The sequence below is a fragment of the Capra hircus genome, chromosome 24 (assembly GCF_001704415.2).
Source record: "Capra hircus breed San Clemente chromosome 24, ASM170441v1, whole genome shotgun sequence".
Lineage (NCBI taxonomy): Eukaryota > Metazoa > Chordata > Mammalia > Artiodactyla > Bovidae > Capra > Capra hircus.
Window position 1 is genome coordinate 42,566,705 of NC_030831.1, and position 18,707 is coordinate 42,585,411.

General features: G+C 50.1%; 1 protein-coding gene across 1 annotated transcript in view; it reads right to left on the bottom strand.

Annotated features, from left to right (window-relative positions):
• The window catches only part of PIEZO2 (piezo type mechanosensitive ion channel component 2), a 255,503-nt gene that overhangs the window by 11,002 nt on the left and 225,794 nt on the right, over window positions 1–18,707 (bottom strand). Inside the window, exons 35-45 of the mRNA XM_018039712.1 lie at window positions 17,586–17,752; window positions 16,215–16,381; window positions 9,759–10,088; window positions 9,249–9,507; window positions 7,611–7,793; window positions 4,846–5,098; window positions 3,756–3,888; window positions 2,579–2,726; window positions 2,273–2,487; window positions 1,372–1,530; window positions 508–655 (exon numbers count right to left, since the gene is read on the bottom strand). Coding sequence (XP_017895201.1) covers window positions 508–655; window positions 1,372–1,530; window positions 2,273–2,487; window positions 2,579–2,726; window positions 3,756–3,888; window positions 4,846–5,098; window positions 7,611–7,793; window positions 9,249–9,507; window positions 9,759–10,088; window positions 16,215–16,381; window positions 17,586–17,752 — 2,162 coding nt within the window. The remainder of the gene's footprint in view (window positions 1–507; window positions 656–1,371; window positions 1,531–2,272; window positions 2,488–2,578; window positions 2,727–3,755; window positions 3,889–4,845; window positions 5,099–7,610; window positions 7,794–9,248; window positions 9,508–9,758; window positions 10,089–16,214; window positions 16,382–17,585; window positions 17,753–18,707) is intronic.

The following is an 18,707-nucleotide window of genomic DNA, read 5'->3' on the forward strand; positions in this document are numbered from 1 at the left end:
GGGTTGATTTCCTTTCGGATTGATGGAATCATAATTCCATCCACATCTAAACCTTAAAATCCAGCCTAGCAGAATGAGCAGATATTTTCACTTTGATTTCCTTTGCACAAAGAGGTTGCCTCCTCTGTCCCTCATCGAAGAGTGACTCAGAGGGTGAACCTGAGTCTCAGACACCTGGACCACTTTCTCTCCAGCACATCTCACCCCCTCCTTCTCCCAGATGAGCCATTTCAGAATGACTGTGTGGTCCAGCACTGTGTCACCTCTTCTCACAACAACACAATAAGCATCTGCCAGAAAAAGAATCATCTGGAGGCTCTTCTTGCTATGGCAGCGGCAGGTCCAGATTCCTAACTCCAGCAGGATGAAGTCAAGGGGGTGTTCATAGGTCCCGGTGGGTTCTGCCTCATTTATTGGGCCACAAAACTTGCAGAAGTTCTTATCAATCTTATAATCGGCCTGTATCTAAAAGACACAAATACGGCTGAGGCACTGCTATTGGCTTACTTTTTCCGACTCCCGCCAACACTTGAGGATGAAGATGTGAGCATAGATGTCCTCCACGCAAATCCAGCTGGACAGGCTCAGGGTCGTGTCTGTCCACACCCAGTCCATCACAGCCCTCAGCTCCGTCAGGAAAGGGACAAGGCGGAACCTGTAGAAACCAAGTCTTGTTAGAAGGACAGCTGTGGGCTGCCCCATCACTGGACAATTTTGCAGGCTCATGAAGGTCCTGACTGTCAGCCCTGACAACTCAGAAAAATTCTCAAGGTCACTGTTACTGTAAAAATTCAACATGGAATACAACTGCTTTTCATTATCAGTCCATTAAGGAATGGTATTTGCCCTTTCTTTCTTTTTTGGCTGATGGTCTTAAAAAACTGGAATTCCTTTTATAAATACATTTGAAAGTGTCTTCAATTTCTTTCATTAAGACCCCTTCGTACAAATCTTAAACTTCTTTGGCTAAATTTAGCTTGGAGTATTTTATTATTTTTGATGCTCTTGTGAATGGGAGTGTGCTGTGTGCTCAGCTGCTCAGTCGTGTCTGACTCGTTGCAATCCTGTGGACTGAAGCTCGCCAGGTTCCTCTGTCCAGGCACGAACACTGGAGTGGGTTGCCCTGCACTCCTCCAGGGGATCTTCCCAACCCAGGGATCGAACCCATGTCTCTTACATCTCACACTGGGGGGCGAATTCTTTACCACTAGCTCCACCTGGGAAGGCTCCCCTCCTGCCATGGCCACAGAATCACTCCCATCCCTGGCGGCTCAGATGGTAAACAATCTGCCTTCTGCTGCCCCCATACTCCTACTGCCCCCCGGCCCCCCACACTCTGCGCGTGGCCAGGATGGCATCGAGCACCCTCACCCCTGGAACAGGAAGAGGTTGACGTAGTTGTAGCTCTTGGTGAGGAAGTTGCCGAGGACCCGAGTTGGGTAGCCGCAGCGGATCTGGTAGGCGGACAGCCCGAAGTACACACACTTGACGAAGTACCACAGCTGTGCGACCAGGTTCTGGCTGAACTTCCTGGGTGAGAAAACAGAAAAGTACAGGGTGGGATGCTCTTCTGGTACAGAAGGACACAAGTTTAGGGTGAGAGAGAAAAGCCTCATCTTCCCTCTGGCTTCTAAAGGCAGGTCCTTATCACAGACGTCTCAGCCGCATTCGGTTGGCAGGAGTCATTCCTAAGCTAATGACATCCTCCACAGCTGGGAGGGCAGTGTGGTCACCCGAAGAATGCCCCCAGACCCCACCCGAAGATGGGCACGTCCTCACCCCCGGAACCTGGGAATGCGTGATCTTCCCCGGCCAAGAGGACTTGACAGACATGCTAGGCTTGGGGACCTGGAGGTTGGGAAGAAGTGTAGCTGCCCAGGGGGCCCCACAAGCAGGCCTTAGACGGACAGCCTCGCTCGGCTGTGGGCAGGAGGAGACGCGGCAGGGAAGAGACGCAGGGTTTGCAGGAGGAGGAGGAGACCCTGGGCATCTCTGGAAGCTAGAAGAGGGCAAAAGATGGATTCTCCGGGGACTCTCCAGAAAGGACCGTCACCCCGCCCACATCGTAATTTCAGTCCAGTGAGGCCTGGGTCTGCCCCCTGGCCTGCAGAGCTGTAAGACAATGCACTTGCATTGTGTTAAACCCTGACTTTGCAGTGGTACTGATTAACCCCTATCCTCTCCTTCCCTACGGGCTTATCCTTACAAAACATTTCCTTCCCCTACGGGTTGCAGGAAAGTGGCCCCACAGCTCCAGTTCCCAAGGCCTCACCTCTCGGTCACGCCAGGCAGGATGAAGAACATCCAGAAGTGAATCCCAAACACCAGGATGACCTGGAAGATGACCTTTCCCAGGACAGTCTTCCTGAGGTAGAGCGCCCGGTCCACCACCATAGTCCCGAACTGAATGAGCACCATCACCAGGAAGGGCCCTGGCACCTGGTCCTCGGACAGTGAGGACGTGATGTCGGCTGCAGCCGAGTGTTTCTGGGGAGGAGACCGCAGGCTCAGGCCTGGATGCACCCGCAGGACAGCATCGCTCATCCCCGCGGTGCGGTGGCCTTGGTTCCCCACCTACCCCGAAGGCCCAGAAGCCGAAGACAATGATGACGAAGTCCACGGTGTCCGCCAGGAACATAAGCACGTACACGTCGGTGACGGCGCTGTAGTCGGGGTGGATGAGGTCGTAGAAGAACTGCCTGATGGGCACGTAGAGCTGCAGGGTCCTATGGGACAGACGCCCAGTGTGGGGTGGGTGGGAATGCAGGACCCGCCAGAGATCCCATCACTGTGCCCTCTGCTGCCCTCCCGCACAGCTCGCCCTCCCCTGCTCTGGCCTCAGGACACTTCGCTGGGGCAGGGCCCCCTGCTCTGACACAGACTCTGCGCAAGTTCAAGGCTTCTCTCCTGAAGCATAACGGAGTGGTAGCCTGGGAAACGAGGGGCTGGTTTGTGCCCTGATTCAGTTACTCTCCACCTGTGAGACTTGGATCCTGTTACTGAGCCCTGTGTGCTTTCATCTCCTCTTCTGCAAAAGGTGTAACGAGACCCGAGGGCCTGGGCTGCGGTGAGAGTGACAGGACCCCCTGGTCCTGCTGGGCCCCGGTAGAAGCTGGGAGCCCAGCTTCTCCCCTTTCCGCCCTCGTCCCCGGGGCTAGGCATCATCCTGGGCTCTGGGGCTCAGCTTCCTTCATCCCTGTGCTTCCACTCTGGCTGTGTGCCAAGCCTCTGCCCCTTCTCTTCATGGTTCACAACTCAAGACCATGTCCAGGTGAGCACAGCCCTTGGTCTCAGAGCTCAGGCTCAGGGCCAGCCTTGAGGCACCGGCCCTGTTTTCACTCCCGTCTGCTGCTGGTCTGCCTCCCTGATACCTGGGAGGGGGGCCCTGTGACCTTGGCTGGTGACCTTGGGCTGCATGAAGGACAAACCACTTCTTGAGTGCACCTCAGTTTCCCTCTAGAGGGTGAGCATATCTCCGAGAACCTTCCAATTTGACTTCACTGCCTGTCTGGTTGGACTCATTCGTGTGCCTGGAATTATATACTGTGGGCTAGTGTGTTTAGAAGTGCAATGGATATAAAAACGAATCATCCTGTTGGAAAGTGAATCTTGAAAGCAATATCACGGTGGGGCATTTTTCTCTGCCTGAAGCTGATGACACTTTTGATGGGAGAGGTCACTTCTCAAGCAGGTTGCCTTTGGCTGATGCTGAGGAGGTGCCCCCAGCCCCCAGGTATCCTCACGCACTCACTCACTTCTTTATGGTAAAGGCCTTTGCTTTGATTAAGTGTTCCTGCAGCTTCTCCATGTAAAGTTCCCGTCTGCTCTTCTGCTTGACGCTCACGACGCTGCTTCCTTTCTGGCTGCTGTTCCGGGTGCTCGTGCTGCCTGGAGACAAGAAGGAACCGAGGCGGGCCCTGAGTTGTGTGTCAGAAGACTGCCACCTCCACGGCAGAGGGACAGTTGGAGGCTGGTTAGAGGGTAAGATGCACAGATGCCTGTAAGAACAGCAGCGGAGAACTTGGGATCTGTAGCCCCTACTCTGGTTCCACAGCCAAAGGCGTCCGTGGGCTTTCACACCCACCTGGCTCCTTAGGGTGGCTGTGGGACCTCTGTCCCAGGAAGAATTAGACTGGGGAGCAGTTTTTTTCCTGCTCAATGGGGTCCCAGGTTCTGGTTGTGGGTTTTCTAGCCTAGGTCCAGGACCATGCCTTTTTTCAGGACCAAATTTCTCTAACTATAAAACCAATATAAGATGGCCTGCCAGTGTTGGCCAGAAAAAAGATGAATACAGAGGGTCTGGAGAGCTGCAGACAGGAGCGCTGTCAATACAACAGCGCAGTTACCCCAAGAGGGGCGACGTAACGCACATGTACTTTCCTGTCACTGGCTGTTCAGTAAGAGAGTAGTAACTAATGTAGGAAATAACTAGGTGGTTTGGCATAAAGTTCCTATTGATCAAATAGAAGTGCACTTTCAAAATAAATCGTGATGTACAGCACTCTGGGCACACCCGGCAGAATCTCTGGGTATGACTGCCAACTACCCTGTGTCCGACACTCACTAGGTATGAGACAGCGTGCTGGTCACTTTTCACCAACACGTGAAATCTCTGTGCTAGGCGGGGGTTGGGGAATTCAGACAGACATCCTAGACAGGGTTGTGAGTGCCCCAGGCTATACACACAGCTCAGCCAGGATTTGAACTTGGTCTCGTTACAAAGTACATTCATTTCACATCACAGTATCTGCTGCCTTGACAGCACCCAGCTCCCTTGCCCCTGATCCCTGGCACCAGGGAGTAACTCTACTCAGGGGTCCTTACAGTGACACCGTGCGGCAATACCTCTCTTGGACCTATTCGAGGAAAAGCTGGACTCCTGTGATGTCTGGGAGCCGCTGCTGGAGCGCTTCCTCCGGACGGCAGCCGGCTGCTCTGGGAAGGTCACGTGCACCGACTCCACGGATGCAGCCAGGTTGATAGACTTGAGCGAGTCGGAGGAGGCCCTCCTACCATGGCCGAGGGACAGCTCGTCATCCGAGTCCACCTTGTCCGAGCCGCTGTCCACGATGTCGTCTTCATCCCAGAGGCCGTGACACTGAGGAGGCAGGAAAGGGACAGCTCAGCCCGCTGTCCAGACAGAGGCTGGGACTCGGCCCCGTGACATCCAGGCCACCAGCGTGTCCCTCAGGATAGGAAACCACACGTCAAACAGGGCGACTGCAGCCAATGACACTGCTGGACAGTGGAGACTGCTAGGAGAGCACGACCTAAGTGTTCCCACCAAACACCGACCAACAGGCAGGCGAGGAAGTGGTGGATGTGTCAACGAACCAGACGGGGGTCCTCTCACCATATATACGCTTATCAAATCACCACATATACACTTCTGATACCTTACAATTTCACTGGCCAATTATACATCAACAAAGGATCCTTCAGTTAAAGCTATGGTTTTTCCAGTAGTCATGTACGGATATAAGAAGGCTGAGTGTCAAAGAATTGACACTTTCAAACTGCGTTGCTGGAAAAGATTCTTGAGGGTTCCTTGGACAACAAGGAGATCAAACCAGTCAATCCTAAAGGATATCAACTCTGAATATTCATCAGAAGGATTGATGCTGAAGCTGAAACTCCAATACTCTGGCCACCTGATGGGAAGATCCAATTCATTAGAAAAGACCCTGATGCTGGGAAAGATTGAGGGCAAGAAGAGAAGAAGGTGACAGATGAGATGGTTTGATGGCATCACTGACTCAATGGACATGAATCTGAGCAAACTCCAGGAGATAGTGAAGGACAGGGGAGCCTGGTGTGCTGTAGTCCATGGGGTCACAAAGCGTTGGACATGACTTAGCAACTGAACAACACTACATCAACAATGCTGAAATTTAAAAAAAAGATTAGAAAACCAAAGCAAGGTCAGCTTCCTTAGGAAAGCTTATTATCTACCTATATGTACTTTTGCAAACTCATCACACCCCAATAACTCAGGAAAGACCCCCCCACCCTGCAAATGGAGGGCTAGGGACTGGCAGTTTGCAAGGTGACAGAAAGCAGAGGGAAGATCTTGGTCACAGTCCACATAGATAAAAGCCTGTGTGAAACAGCCCAGCAAGTAGGATAGAGGTCAAACACACATGTACATGTATGTGAGTGTGCATGTATGTGTGTGTTGCAGCCTGGCGGAGCAGAGACCAGAACCTGTCCCATGTCTTGAGGGTGCAGCAAACTGCGCCCTCGTGATTGTCCTGGTAAGCATGCTGAATGGACGTTCTTGAGGCGGGACGTGCTCTCTGCTCCACTTCACTGCATACTGCTGCGTCCTTCCCCATGAAAATAAAGCAAGATGTTCCTGATCAATAGCAGAGCCTTCGCTAATCAAACTCCCCAGTATAGCTATTCCCTAATGATCTCATGTGACTTTTGCCAATAAAAGTGTGGGCTGAAAGGAGCCATTTTGTCTTTCTGTCATGGAGAGCAAGAGGGCCCCCCGACTCCTCACTTGCCAAATTATATGTGTCTGTCTTCATTACACGCTCACCCCTGTTTCAGGTCTTTCTCACCCCGCTGTGCTGGGCGTGGCATGTGTGTGCCTTAACTTAGGCCCAGCTTGTTCTGAAAAGGAACTAACGAAGATACTACTTGATAAAATGAATGTAAGATATGTTATATCAGTACAAGGAGACACAGTTAAAACAAGAGGGGGAAAGTGAGATTCTGACCATAGGCACATCAATACATCCAAGGCATGCTGTATGACAATCTCTAACGTGTAGACTTGAGTGGCATATCACAAGTTCAGCTTATATTTCACAGTGTCTGAGACAAGGAACCCCACAGGTGCTCAGCAGGATGACAGGAGGTGCAGATCTCAAGAAGGTTACCCTGCAGACCCGTCTTCCCAGAGCAATGCCGGTATGGCTTTCTCAGAAGCAGCCTCTCTGGGAGCACAGCCTAGGATCCCCAGGCCCATGGATTGGGCAGTCTCTCACTAAACCAGTGGTTTCAGAGCAAAAACTATGAGAAAAGCAATGCTTCTAAAAGGGTGTGGGCCAAGGTCAGGCTGGAGAGGAGACCCCCAAATTCTAGCTCCCCAATGATCTGCCTTCAACTCAGGCAAGACTTGATTTAGTGGTAAGAACCACACATCCTTCAGGCAATTTCCACAAACATGGGATAATCAGGGTGCCTTCATCCCAGGGTGGGCAAGAACCTGCCTGCCAATATAGGAGACATAAGAGGTGTGGGTTAGATCCTTGGGTCAGGAAGGAGGGATTGGCAACCTACTGCAGTATTCTTGACTGGAGAATCCCATGGACAGAGAAGCCTGGCGGGTTATAGGCCATAGGGTCGCAGAAGAGTCAGACATTACTAAAGCAACTTAGCACGTACGCATGCATCCCAGAGTAGAAATAGGGGGAAATTTCCCCTGATTGATCACAAACTCCATTATTGAGTACACAGTGTTGAGAAAACAAATGAAATGAACAAAACTGTTAACAAAGAAAACAAGAGCACACAGATAGACCTCGCCCGTGGCCCCCCAGCCCCTCGCGATCCCAGCGCCGGGTTCTTAGAAATATCCCGGGGTGATGGGTGGGCAGTACCTTTAGGATGGAGCGGTGGAAGAAGAGTGCCAGCAGCTGGATGAGGTCGTAGAGCACGTAGGCGTCCTTCTTCTCCACCCCGATGATGTTGGGTGGGTGGTAAGGCTTGTCCTTGTTCAGTTCCACATTCTTGTTCCAGGGGAAGAACCCAAATTGGAAGAAGTACTTGACCACAATGGCCACCTGCACAGATGGGAGAAAATAGAATAAACGACGCCCTTTAAGCATAGTTCTAGACGAGGAACAGCGATACAAAAATTAAGGGAAAAAGTCTCAGTTTTGGTGCTGGGAATGCACACAGCATGTGGAATAACGAATTCTCCTTCCACAGACACTGACTTCAGGACAAGGCCAGAACCACACCTCCAGGGCCTGTGACTACAGACATATCGGGGCCATGGAGGTTATTCCTGACTTGGCTCAAATGACTTCTGCTATTGTCAGGGAGTGGGCTAGTTTCTGGGATTCCCAGGTGGCACCAGTGATAAAGAACCCACTTGCCAGTGCAAGAGAAATAAGAGACGTGGGTTTGATCCCTGGGTCGGGAAGGTCCCCTGGAGAAGGGATTGGCAACCCATTTCAGTATTCTTGCCTGGAGAATTCCATGGACAGAGGAGCCTGGAAGGTTACAGTCTATAATGTCGCAGAGTTAGACATGACTGAAGTGACTTAGCACGCATGCAGGGGCTAGTTTGTGCTGATTCAATTAGATACTTATATAAATATTCAGCTATTAAATGAGGTCACTAGAACAAATGTGAACAGCAGGATCTTTATTCTGCAAGTATGGCTTTAGTTTGTAATCTTTAGGAGAAAACTGCACAGGCATTATAGACAATTTCCACTTTATTCTGCTCTCTTTCCTCTCAGCATTTTATTGCTCACTCTAAGTTCTCCTCAAGAAGAAATAAAAGCAAATGAAACAAAACCTTGCCAGCCCAGGGTATACATGTGGAGATGCTTGTAGAGACTGATGCTGAAACACCCCTCCAATGTCTACATCATCAGGGTTAATTGCATCCAACTGTGTTTCAAGTGCTTACTGTATTGTTTGATCCAATGTCCACTCACTGACCATGCACTGGCCCTGGCACCGTGCTTGTGTCTGCCTTGTACTTACCGTCATGCTGGTCAATATCACAGCGCAGACACCAGACCTCAAAGGCCTCCCCCACCACTCACCAGCTGAGTAAAGTGAAAGTGAAAGTGTTAGTCACTCAGTTGTGTCTGACTCTTGGCAACCCCATGGGCGGTGGCCCCCCCAGTCTCCTCTGTCCATGAGATTCTCCAGGCAGGAATACTGGAGTGGGTAGCCATTTCCTTCTCCAGGCAATCTTCCCAAGCCAGGGATCAAACCTGGGTCTCGTGCATTGCAGGCAGACTCTTGACCGTCTGAGCCATCAGGGAAGCCCACTTTGGGCCAATTAGTTAATCTCATAAAGGCTGTTCCTTATCCCTTGTTTAAGGAACGATATCAGCTCCCATGTTGTGTGAGGTATGAGATGTGAAAAGACGACTATAGTTCTCAGCACCAACAACTGCCGGTTATAATCACATGCTGACCTAAGATGATCCCTCTAACTGACTATGTATTTATGTGAAGCAGGGGTCAGGCAGGTCCACTGGAGGGACGCCTACCTCCGTGTAGACGATGGCCATCATCCAGAAGCGCCTGCTGGGCCGGGGGACGGACAGCATGGCCCAGAGGAAGATGAGGATGGGCAGCACGAGGGTGATCATGGAGGCGGAGACCATGTGGTTGAGGATGATCACAAAGTAGCACACCATCTCGGAGCGGGCCACCAGCGTGTTGTACAGCGCGTAGAAGAGCAGCAGGAAGCGAGGCTGCCCCACGTAGAACTTCTCCGACTCCTCCAGCTCGTCGTCATGGAACATCCTGCCAGAACACTGGCCTCAGTCCCTCCTGGGCACTGATTCCACGCAGTGAGACCCTGCCCACCCCTCCCTGCTGCCTGGGTCCCCAGGCGTCCTGTGCTGTCGACCTCCTATCATGTTACAGAGACAGAGGTGAGCACGCATGTGGTTCTAAATGTCTGGGGAGACCTTTTCTACATGGTGTCTGCACCCAGCAGCTCAGTGGACACTAAGGGTCACTCCCAGCTCCACTGCTGTGGCCCCAGCTCTCACTTGTTCAGCAGCAGCTCGCTGGCTGTCAGCTCGTGGGTCAGGGGTGGCAGGATGCTGGCCTCCAGCCGATCCGAGCGGCTGTCATCCGGGCTGACTTCCATGTGGGTCTGGCCAGCTGAGTCATCCCGGGAGTCAAAGGACAGGCGCTCAAAGCTGACAGCCTTGCTGTAGGACGGCGGGGCCTCCACGTCACCGTCCTCCGTGGGGTCCTGTGGGGACTCGGCCTCCCGGGCCCCCTCGGATGTCTCCTCGTCCTGCTCAGCCTCCACTTCCTCGATGGTTTCCGTGGTCCCCTGGCGCGAGTACAGCATCGTGCACTGTGTGGGCTCGCTGTCAGGAGACACGGAGGGCACCGCCTGGCCTCAGCAACCCCTAGAGCCTCCCGCGGCAACCATGGCCACGCACCCAGGCACGTGGCGGGGGGGATGCCTCCTCACTCCCCACGTTCCATCTGCTTTGCTCCTTCTGGATAATCATGTCTGGGTGCAGAGACAGGGGAAGGGTGCTGGGTGGCAGGTCCCGGGGCACCAAACCCTCTCGTGCGTAGCTTTTCAGTCCCATCGATGGTCCTAGGCAGCAGGCCCACTGTTTATTTCCAGTCAAGACACAGTGAGCCCAGTGCACCCCCCAGAGCACAGATTGTAAAGAAAGGTACCCAGGGAAAGGAGATGTCTCAACTGGCTGGGTCCACAGAGATGCACTCTACTCTCAACAGACCCCAGACCTTAAGGGGAGGCCCGGAATGGTGGACCATTGGCAAGATAAAGCCTGCTTCGTTGTTTATGCTGGCTCCTGCCAGCACTTCCATCCTGCGCCTTTTCTCACTGGTGCCTCTGACACCTGACTGGACGCTCACCATCGTCCTTTTCCTGGCTCCCCACCACCTGGAAGTGGAAGCCCCGCCCACCACTTTCTGCCCCAGGGTCTCTCCTGGGGCTGCACCCACCCTCCCCTCTGACTGCCCTCCCACTTTCTCCTCCCACTGGCCAGCTCCTCTTCCAGCTTCATTTTCCAGGAGCCCCTCTGCCCCGGTCTTCACTCTACTTCTGTGTCCTGTCTTCCCTTTTGCATCTCTCCTCTCCTTAACTCTCCCTGAGCTCGTGCAAAAAACACTGGAGACAAAAGTACAGCAGCCATAGCAGCAAGATCAAGGTCTGCCTGCTATGCTGTGTACCTCATACACCCGGCCCTGAAGAGAGGGGGGAAAGTCACCTGAAGATGCCAAGTATACGGGGTGCGCAGTGATCAGCTGTTAGGCTGCTCCCTGAATGGCATCTGTGAGCAGCTGGGGTCATATCACTGAGATGCTCAAAGGTGCAGACTGTACCCATTTCTCTTGTCATGGACACTGGTGCACACACACACATGAATGAATGAATGCATCTGGCTGAGCCTTGAGACTGAAGAGTCAGAGTTGCATGAGCTCTTGATCCTAATTCAGGGGTGTTCAGGGCCCCAGGACTTTGGCCCTATATGTGCCTACAGCACATTAATTAGGCTCTCAGAACGCCAAGACAATGCTTTTGGCTAAGACTTACCTTGATTAGACATGACAGTAAAACGGACTGGTCACCCAGTTTTCAGACCACTGGAGCCAGCCCCGCACCAGGTTCTAACTTCCAGAGGGACCGTAACCTATCACAGGCATGCTCTTTATGGTTTTTGATGAGGTCTGACCCAAAGGGATTCAGGTAAATCCTGCTACAGTCAGCAATCAGCAGATTGGAATGGCATAGCATGTGCCCACCAGAGGACAGCTTAAATGGCCATAGCAGTCCCTGAAATGCCGGGTGCCAGCCTCCTGCAGCTCTGAATGTACTTACATACGTACTGAATGTACGTACATAGCTGCTGGAGACAAGGATCTAACACTGGCTGACTTGCCGACTCTGCCCTTAGTTTCGGAGTGGGTTATTTGGGTGGTTGTTTGGTGTCAGGATAAGCACAATACAGCTTGTGCTTCTGTGCTCCTGTTGACTTTTCAAAGAAGAGCTTTTGGATTTTAAGCAAGTGATTTCATTTCTATGCATGATTATAGTTTTTATCGTGAGATTTAATGAGAAAGCCTAAGCCCAAAGTAATCTTTCCCAAACCAAACAAGTTAAGGTCCCCCAAGGTAATATATTCTACTGCATAATAATATTATTTTAAAAACAATGGTTGAATATATTCTAACTTGCATGTCAGTTGGGCATGTAGCATGTGGACAGATTCATTCTGTGTTGACCAAATGTGACTACATACAGGATTTGGGATTAACTCCTACTGTGTGGATCTTTGGACAAAATTATGAGAAAGTTTCCTACTCTTCCTGACCCATTTTTCCCCATGAGGACTGCCTACTGGTACCCTGAACCGAGGAGGAAACATGCTTGCTCCTTTGGAAATAGAAAGTGTGAAATACTTACAAAATGGAGAACAATGTTTATAGTAGGATTTTTAAGAAACTCCTAACAGACAAAAAGCAAAGAGCGGTTAGTTGAATAGAACGCTATCCTGGTAACGACCAGTTGTGTCCCAGGAAGGATGCTGGTTACGCTTTCATTAGTCATGCACCTTCTTAAGACAAAAGTGAACGAAAACACACAGGTCACAATAACTCATCTGTGCAATGACACGGGCAGGGGCTGACATGGTCACGGACAAAGCATGCACGGGTGAGCACCTGGAGCCTAAGCTGGTGCTCTCGGCTGACGAGGAGGACACATCCATGCTGAGCATTTTACGGAGCCCGGGCCGAGCGCGCTCACTCGTTTTAGGCACAGTTTCTGGTCCATCTAAATCATCAAGGGTGGACTGCCTTGAGAACAGCATGGTTGCTTCCGTGTAGCAGCTAGCAGCGCAAACAGTTACAGAGACACAGTGTTAAAACAGCGCCGGAAACAGGAGTCACACGTCAGAGACCCAGATACCGCCATGCAGCAGACCACACGCCACTCCAGCACCACGGACAGCGGCCACCGCAGCGGGGCTCCGGGACAGAGAAGGGAAGATGAGACAGGATAGCACTGGGTTGAGAACAGAACTGCTGATAAAGGATGAAGTGTTGCTCTCTGGGTGGGACAGGGAACTAGAATAATAAGTCCTAACCTGTCTCTCACAGAGCAAAATTCATCTTTACAACTGTACAGCTGAGGGTTTGTTTGTTTTTTTTTTTCCAAAGACAGGAAATATATTTTATTCAGAGCCCCCCTTCCCCAATCCTGAGTTCAGTTCTTAAGCAGAAATACCTGCTCAAGTAAAATTTATATAAAAATGCCATTTTAAAAGCATGGTTTCCAAAAGAAAAGAAGGAAGCTCAGGATTCACTGCAACAAACTGAATTTTCCACCCCATTTTCTGAGTGATATTCAGTCGAGCCAAACTGGATGGCTTGGAGAAGAGATGGTGGTTTGATATGCAACTGGATATAAACCAACATCAAAAAGAAAAGAAAAGAAAAGGTACAAAGGCAACATAGGAAGTCCAGCAGTGGCAGGGCCATTTGGTCTGTTAACTGTTTATTGAGCCTAATGAGTGGTTTTCTCTGTGATCACATTCTAGGTCTCGGCGGATGTCAGCAGGGTGAGATCCCATTGGCTGAATCCTCAGCACCTGTCACTCGACAGTCAGGGAGGAAACTGAGGCAGATTCAGGGCTGAGTTGCTACTGGGTGATCCCAGTAGCAGCCAACAGCTCAGATGGAGGCATGATTGCAGTTCACATGTGGAGTTTAACCCCAGAGAGGAACACCCCCTGAAGCTGTTGACATGGAGGCTCCTGGGACACTGACTTCCAGCCTGAGAGCGAGTGACTCAGCCTACCCTTTGTGTTACAGACAGCTGATTTTGAACGTCAGCCTCTAGTGATTGCACCAGGGGACCTATTGTGTGCCAGCCACACAGTAGGTACCCTTAATCAGTGACCATGGGGGCAGAAATGGGAACCATTCAAGATGATGGAGTGACCTCTGGGGTCCCCTTTGGGGGTGGGGAATTTGAGGCACTCATGGAACTGTTAAAGGGCTTTCAGGTTCTCAGAGCCATAGCAGCTCCCACCCCCGAGTGCTCTGCGGGAGAACACCCTGACTGCATGTCACAGCCACGTGGCCAAGACAGGACCCAGTAGTGGGAGAGCGAGGGGACGAGGCGAGCAACCAAATGGTCTCTAATAAGGATTTTAAAGAACAACCCCAACTCCTTTTGATGTCAACTCATCCTGAACAAAAAGAGGAGATGATGGTCAGATGAACTAGAAACACAGTGGACACTGACTACCTGCCGGGCTTTAGATAAATCCCTTCCCCTTCTTCTGGGTCTCAGTCTCATCATTTATGAGATGAGGGAACTGGATTTCTGAGCTTCCGTATTGTTTTGTATTTTCAGAGGTGGATCCCCCAGCCTTTGGGGAGTTTGCAGCAGAAAGAGGCTGTGCACCCTGACCTGCCCGATTTTCTGTGCAGAATCAATGCTCACAAAGTCCTCTTTACCTTGTTAATTCTTGGGTGATTTCTGCGACCACGCAGCCCGCCCTCAGACCCCACATTACTGGGTTATTTGTGGTGGATTAGCTTGTTGTCCAAGCCAGGACAGTTTTAAAACTGAAAGGGAAGAGCCGGAGCTTTACAAAAACAGGTGACAAATCTAATTGATGTCCTCAGGTCACTGGAGCCATCCCAGGGGCACACAGCACACACTCCCAATAATAGACCCTCTGCATATATCTAGGAATGTCCCTTGGAATGTCACCAATGTTTCCTGAAGGAACTTGAATTTATTTTCTGGGAAGGTAGAGGATATCTGATTTTATACATCTGGATTTGAAAGATAGAGGATATCTGATTTCATACATCTGGATTTGAAAGAAACTGTGACTGTTCCAATAAGTCAAACGGAACATAAGCACATTTGTTAGGTTCCTACCCCAACCCCCTCTATTGTCTGCTGAAGGGAAAAGCGGGTGAGATGGGGTGGGTAGGACCACTCCTTGCACGCTGGGTCCTTAAGGGGCTGGGCCACATAGAGCATGTGGGTCCCTGCCTCCCTGCTGGGGGTGATGCTACCTGCCTCAGGGCATAGGTGTGCTGATGGCAAATGTCCACACTGGGGTCCCTCCCACAGAAGACCACTGCTTCATCAGAAATCAGCGTGGCTTCCTAGGGACTCTATTGCAGACACACCATTGTTTGGAGATTTGAAAGTTTTCTAAGCGAAAAAAAAAAAAAAAGGAAGTTTTCCTTGGCCTCTAAGAAGAAGGCAAATCACCCCCTCACTGAGGGCATAAATGACCAATACTGTGTCTCCCTTTTCTTCACATTACAAATAATGAGTAAAAGGACATTAAAAATAATTTTAAAGGTGTTGGTTTTCTATTAGTAAATTTATTGATGGTTGACCATTTTAAAATGTTGGAATACTTTGACAGTCTTTGTTAAAAGGCAATCAATGAATTTTAATATCTCCCACCTCACAGGTTTTGACTATGGGTGCAGATTTGTCATCTTGGATCAGATTTAAAGGCAGTTATTTGATTTTATTTTAGCCAGTCTTTGTTTTCTTTTTCTTCTTCTCCCTCCTAAAGTTGTGGTTTATAATATTTACTTACTTTCTTAACTGACCATATTATCAGTTGTTACATAGCTGAAAGTTACTAATACAGGAATCATGTATGTTTATTTTATGAACAACTGATTTTCAGTTCACATTCTAATTTTCTGTTTGATTCACTGGGTTCAGAGTTTGGTTCTGGAGCCACTATTCTTAAGCCAGACTCATGCATAAAATTCAGGAAGCCTGTGAAATGCCTGAAGTTCTATGGAAAAAAATGTGTAATTATGTGTGATTTTCCCCTTTGCAAACTAGTCTGCAGCCTCAAGAACTTTCATAAGAAGCTCATGTCCCTGTCAAATGGGGATGATAACAGTACATCTCCAGGGGTCTGTTAAGGAAAAAGTGAGGAAACCCACACACAGTGCAGCCCCGGGCAAGGGTCAGTGCAGGGGCCCGTGTGAAGCAGGGGTGTGACCACACAGCTCGGAAGGTGGGGCCCACAGAACCACTTCTCAAATGTTTATGATTCCGAATCATAAAGTAAAATTTCTGAAAGAAGATGAAGAGCAACAGGTGGCAGAAGACTCTAGAACAGAAGATACTTTGTGGAACAGCATTTTAAAGGCACTGAAGATGCAGTTCTTGATACAGTTACTCATTTTGTGTCAGGAGGCTCATCTGACTTAACTCGAGCTTGGAAATCCCAGTCGTGGGCCCGTGGGTCATATGGGCCTTTCTAATACTTTATTACTGATATCTGCTTCTCTCTGCTCGGACCAGGGGCAGCAATGCTCTGCTGGGCCATGCCCATGGAGTCAGCCCAGAGCAGCTGGGCACCCCAAGGTTCTGGTTAGCCTGCGCCTCTCCCCTCACCTCTCACCTCTGTCATCCCTGCGGAAAGAGCACCGCTGTGGAGCACGTGACATACCTGGAGATGCTGTCGTGGGAATCCAAGCTGTCCATCCTGTGGGCGGTCTCTGCGCCCGCAGTAGTGCCAGCATGGTCATCGATGGTGTCCAGCCCCGACTCCCTGGACAGGTTCATGATATGGTTCTGGTAGTACATGTGGATGCTCTCCCGGGTTGGGACGTTGCCCTGCGGAGAGGGAGACACTGTCACAGCCCTGCACAGACGTCAGTGCTTCTCAGTATGGACAACCCTCTGCCATCACACACACCTTGAGCAGGATGAAAAGCCAAGTTAGCCAAGCTGAGGATTGACATCAGCTCACTGAATTAATGGCGCCAGATGCTACTGGGTCATGCTGAGCAGGAAACCCTTCCTAGTTTAAGGCTGAAGATGGTCAAATGTACAAACTTGCAGTTATGAAATAAATACATAAATCATGGGGAGGCAATGGTGACTAGAGTCAACGATGCTGTGTTGCGTGTTGAAAAGTTATTAAGAGAATAGATCTTCAAAGTCTTCTTCACAATAAAAAAATTTATAACAGGTGCAGTGATGGAGGTTAACTAGATCTCCTGTGGTTATCATTTTACAGTATACATAAATACCAAGTTATTATCCTGTAAGCTTGAAATGAATAAAATGGTATATGCCACTCACACCTCAAAAAATAAAATTAAAAAATTAAAAAGAAATCCCTTTTCACATGTTGATAATTTTGCTAAGTGAGAGTAACCTTTCCAGCCATGAACTATTTTTTTTCAACTGTAATCTATAAACCACCTATGGCTATGTTTTGTCTTAGGCACTCAGTCACGTCCGACTCTTTACCACCCCATGGACTGTAGCCTGTCAGGCTCTTCTGTCCATGGGATTTCCCCAGCGAGAATATTGGAGTGGGTTGCCATTCCCTTCTCCAGGGGATCTTCCGGACCCAGGGGTTGAACCTGGGTCTCCTGCATTGCAGGCGGGTTCTTTACCTTCTGAGCCTCCACATGTGTATATTCCTCATTTTCCCTATGAGAAGTTTCAGGCCAAACTTCCCAGACTAAAGCACATGATCCTTTATGAGATACAACAGAACCATTGCAGCTGGGAACCATGGTGACGAGAGGTGACAGAATGAACACACTGGCCAAGATCCTAGGACTGTGAGAGTGTGTGTGAGTGTGTGTGTGTGTGAGTGTGTGTGAGTGTGTGTGTGTGTGTGTGTGTGTGTGTGTGTAGTGTGTGTATTATCATTCTGAGCATGGAAAAGACTGAAATATGCCAACAAGCAGAGGGGTTATGCAAAGCCTGGGAGGAAGGATTTTGTCTGAGCCCCCGTGGAGGTCTGGAGCCTGGCTCTCAGAACTTTGGTGACTCAGCGAAGCAGGGCCTCGAGCAGGGCTACCTTCTTGATCTCTCTGGTCAGCATGCAGCGCTCGATCCTCAGGACAGTGGAGATGTCGATGTGCTCTCTGGAGATGGAGTTGAGCCACGTTGTGAAACTGTCCACGGTTGCCAGAAACAGGACCCAGGTGAACTTCAAAATATTAAAGATCCTCTTGATGATGTTGTCTAGGAGGAAGAAGAGAACTTGATTTAAAGGGACATTGCACCCCTGGTCGTGGTGCTGTGTGTGGAACAGTGGTGTTTTACCAAAGGCAGCCCTGCCTGGTTTTGTCCTTGACCCTGACATGGAGAGACAGGGCCATGGTGGGGGGGTGGGGTGGGCACAGGCATGGATGTGGTGGGCAGGGTTTTCCACACCTGCAGCGGCAGCACCCAAACCAAACTTGAATAGAATTGTTAACCTTTGGTCAAAGCTTCAGTCGAAACAGGTCCATATAGAGACACCAGGTTTTATTAGAAGTACAGCCTGCACTCAAGGGTATTTGCTACTTGCCCGAAACAGTCTGAATCTATCCAAGTAATTGGTTCCTTTAATGCTTTTCTTGTTCTGTTGGTTCAGTATGACTGAGGTTTCCCGCTGCAGCTGAACTGTAGTTGAACACCTTTCAAAGGTATTTCGTACAGAATTCAGTCTACACACTAAGATTCTATCCAAACCCCTGAATCATCTTCCTCATATGTATTTAATGACACCAAGCTGTGCTTCCTATAAAATTCTGACTGTGTGGTCAGTCCTCTCCAAACCACAGGAGCCCTGAGATGCCCACTGACCCTGGGCCACCTCCCTCCTCTCGGCTGTGACTGGGACCCGCCAGGGGAGCTGCGTGTGACCAGCTGACCTCTGACGCTCATCTCTGCCTCCGAGTGGTCGTGTAGATTTGGGAAACTTGGCTAGTTTTTCTCTGCCTTGGTTTTTTCTGTTAAGTGGGGAAGAGGGCTTTGAGGGAGTTGAACAAGCTAATGTGTGTAAAGCTTATGGCAAAGGAGACAGGCTACTCAAAGCAGGGGCACTGTTACCAGGAAAAGGTTTGCAGGAATAACAGGGTGTTGCCCCACAGACAGAAAGCCAATTGTCTGGACATGGAGGCCCGCTTCGAGGACCATGCCTCCGAGCGCTTGG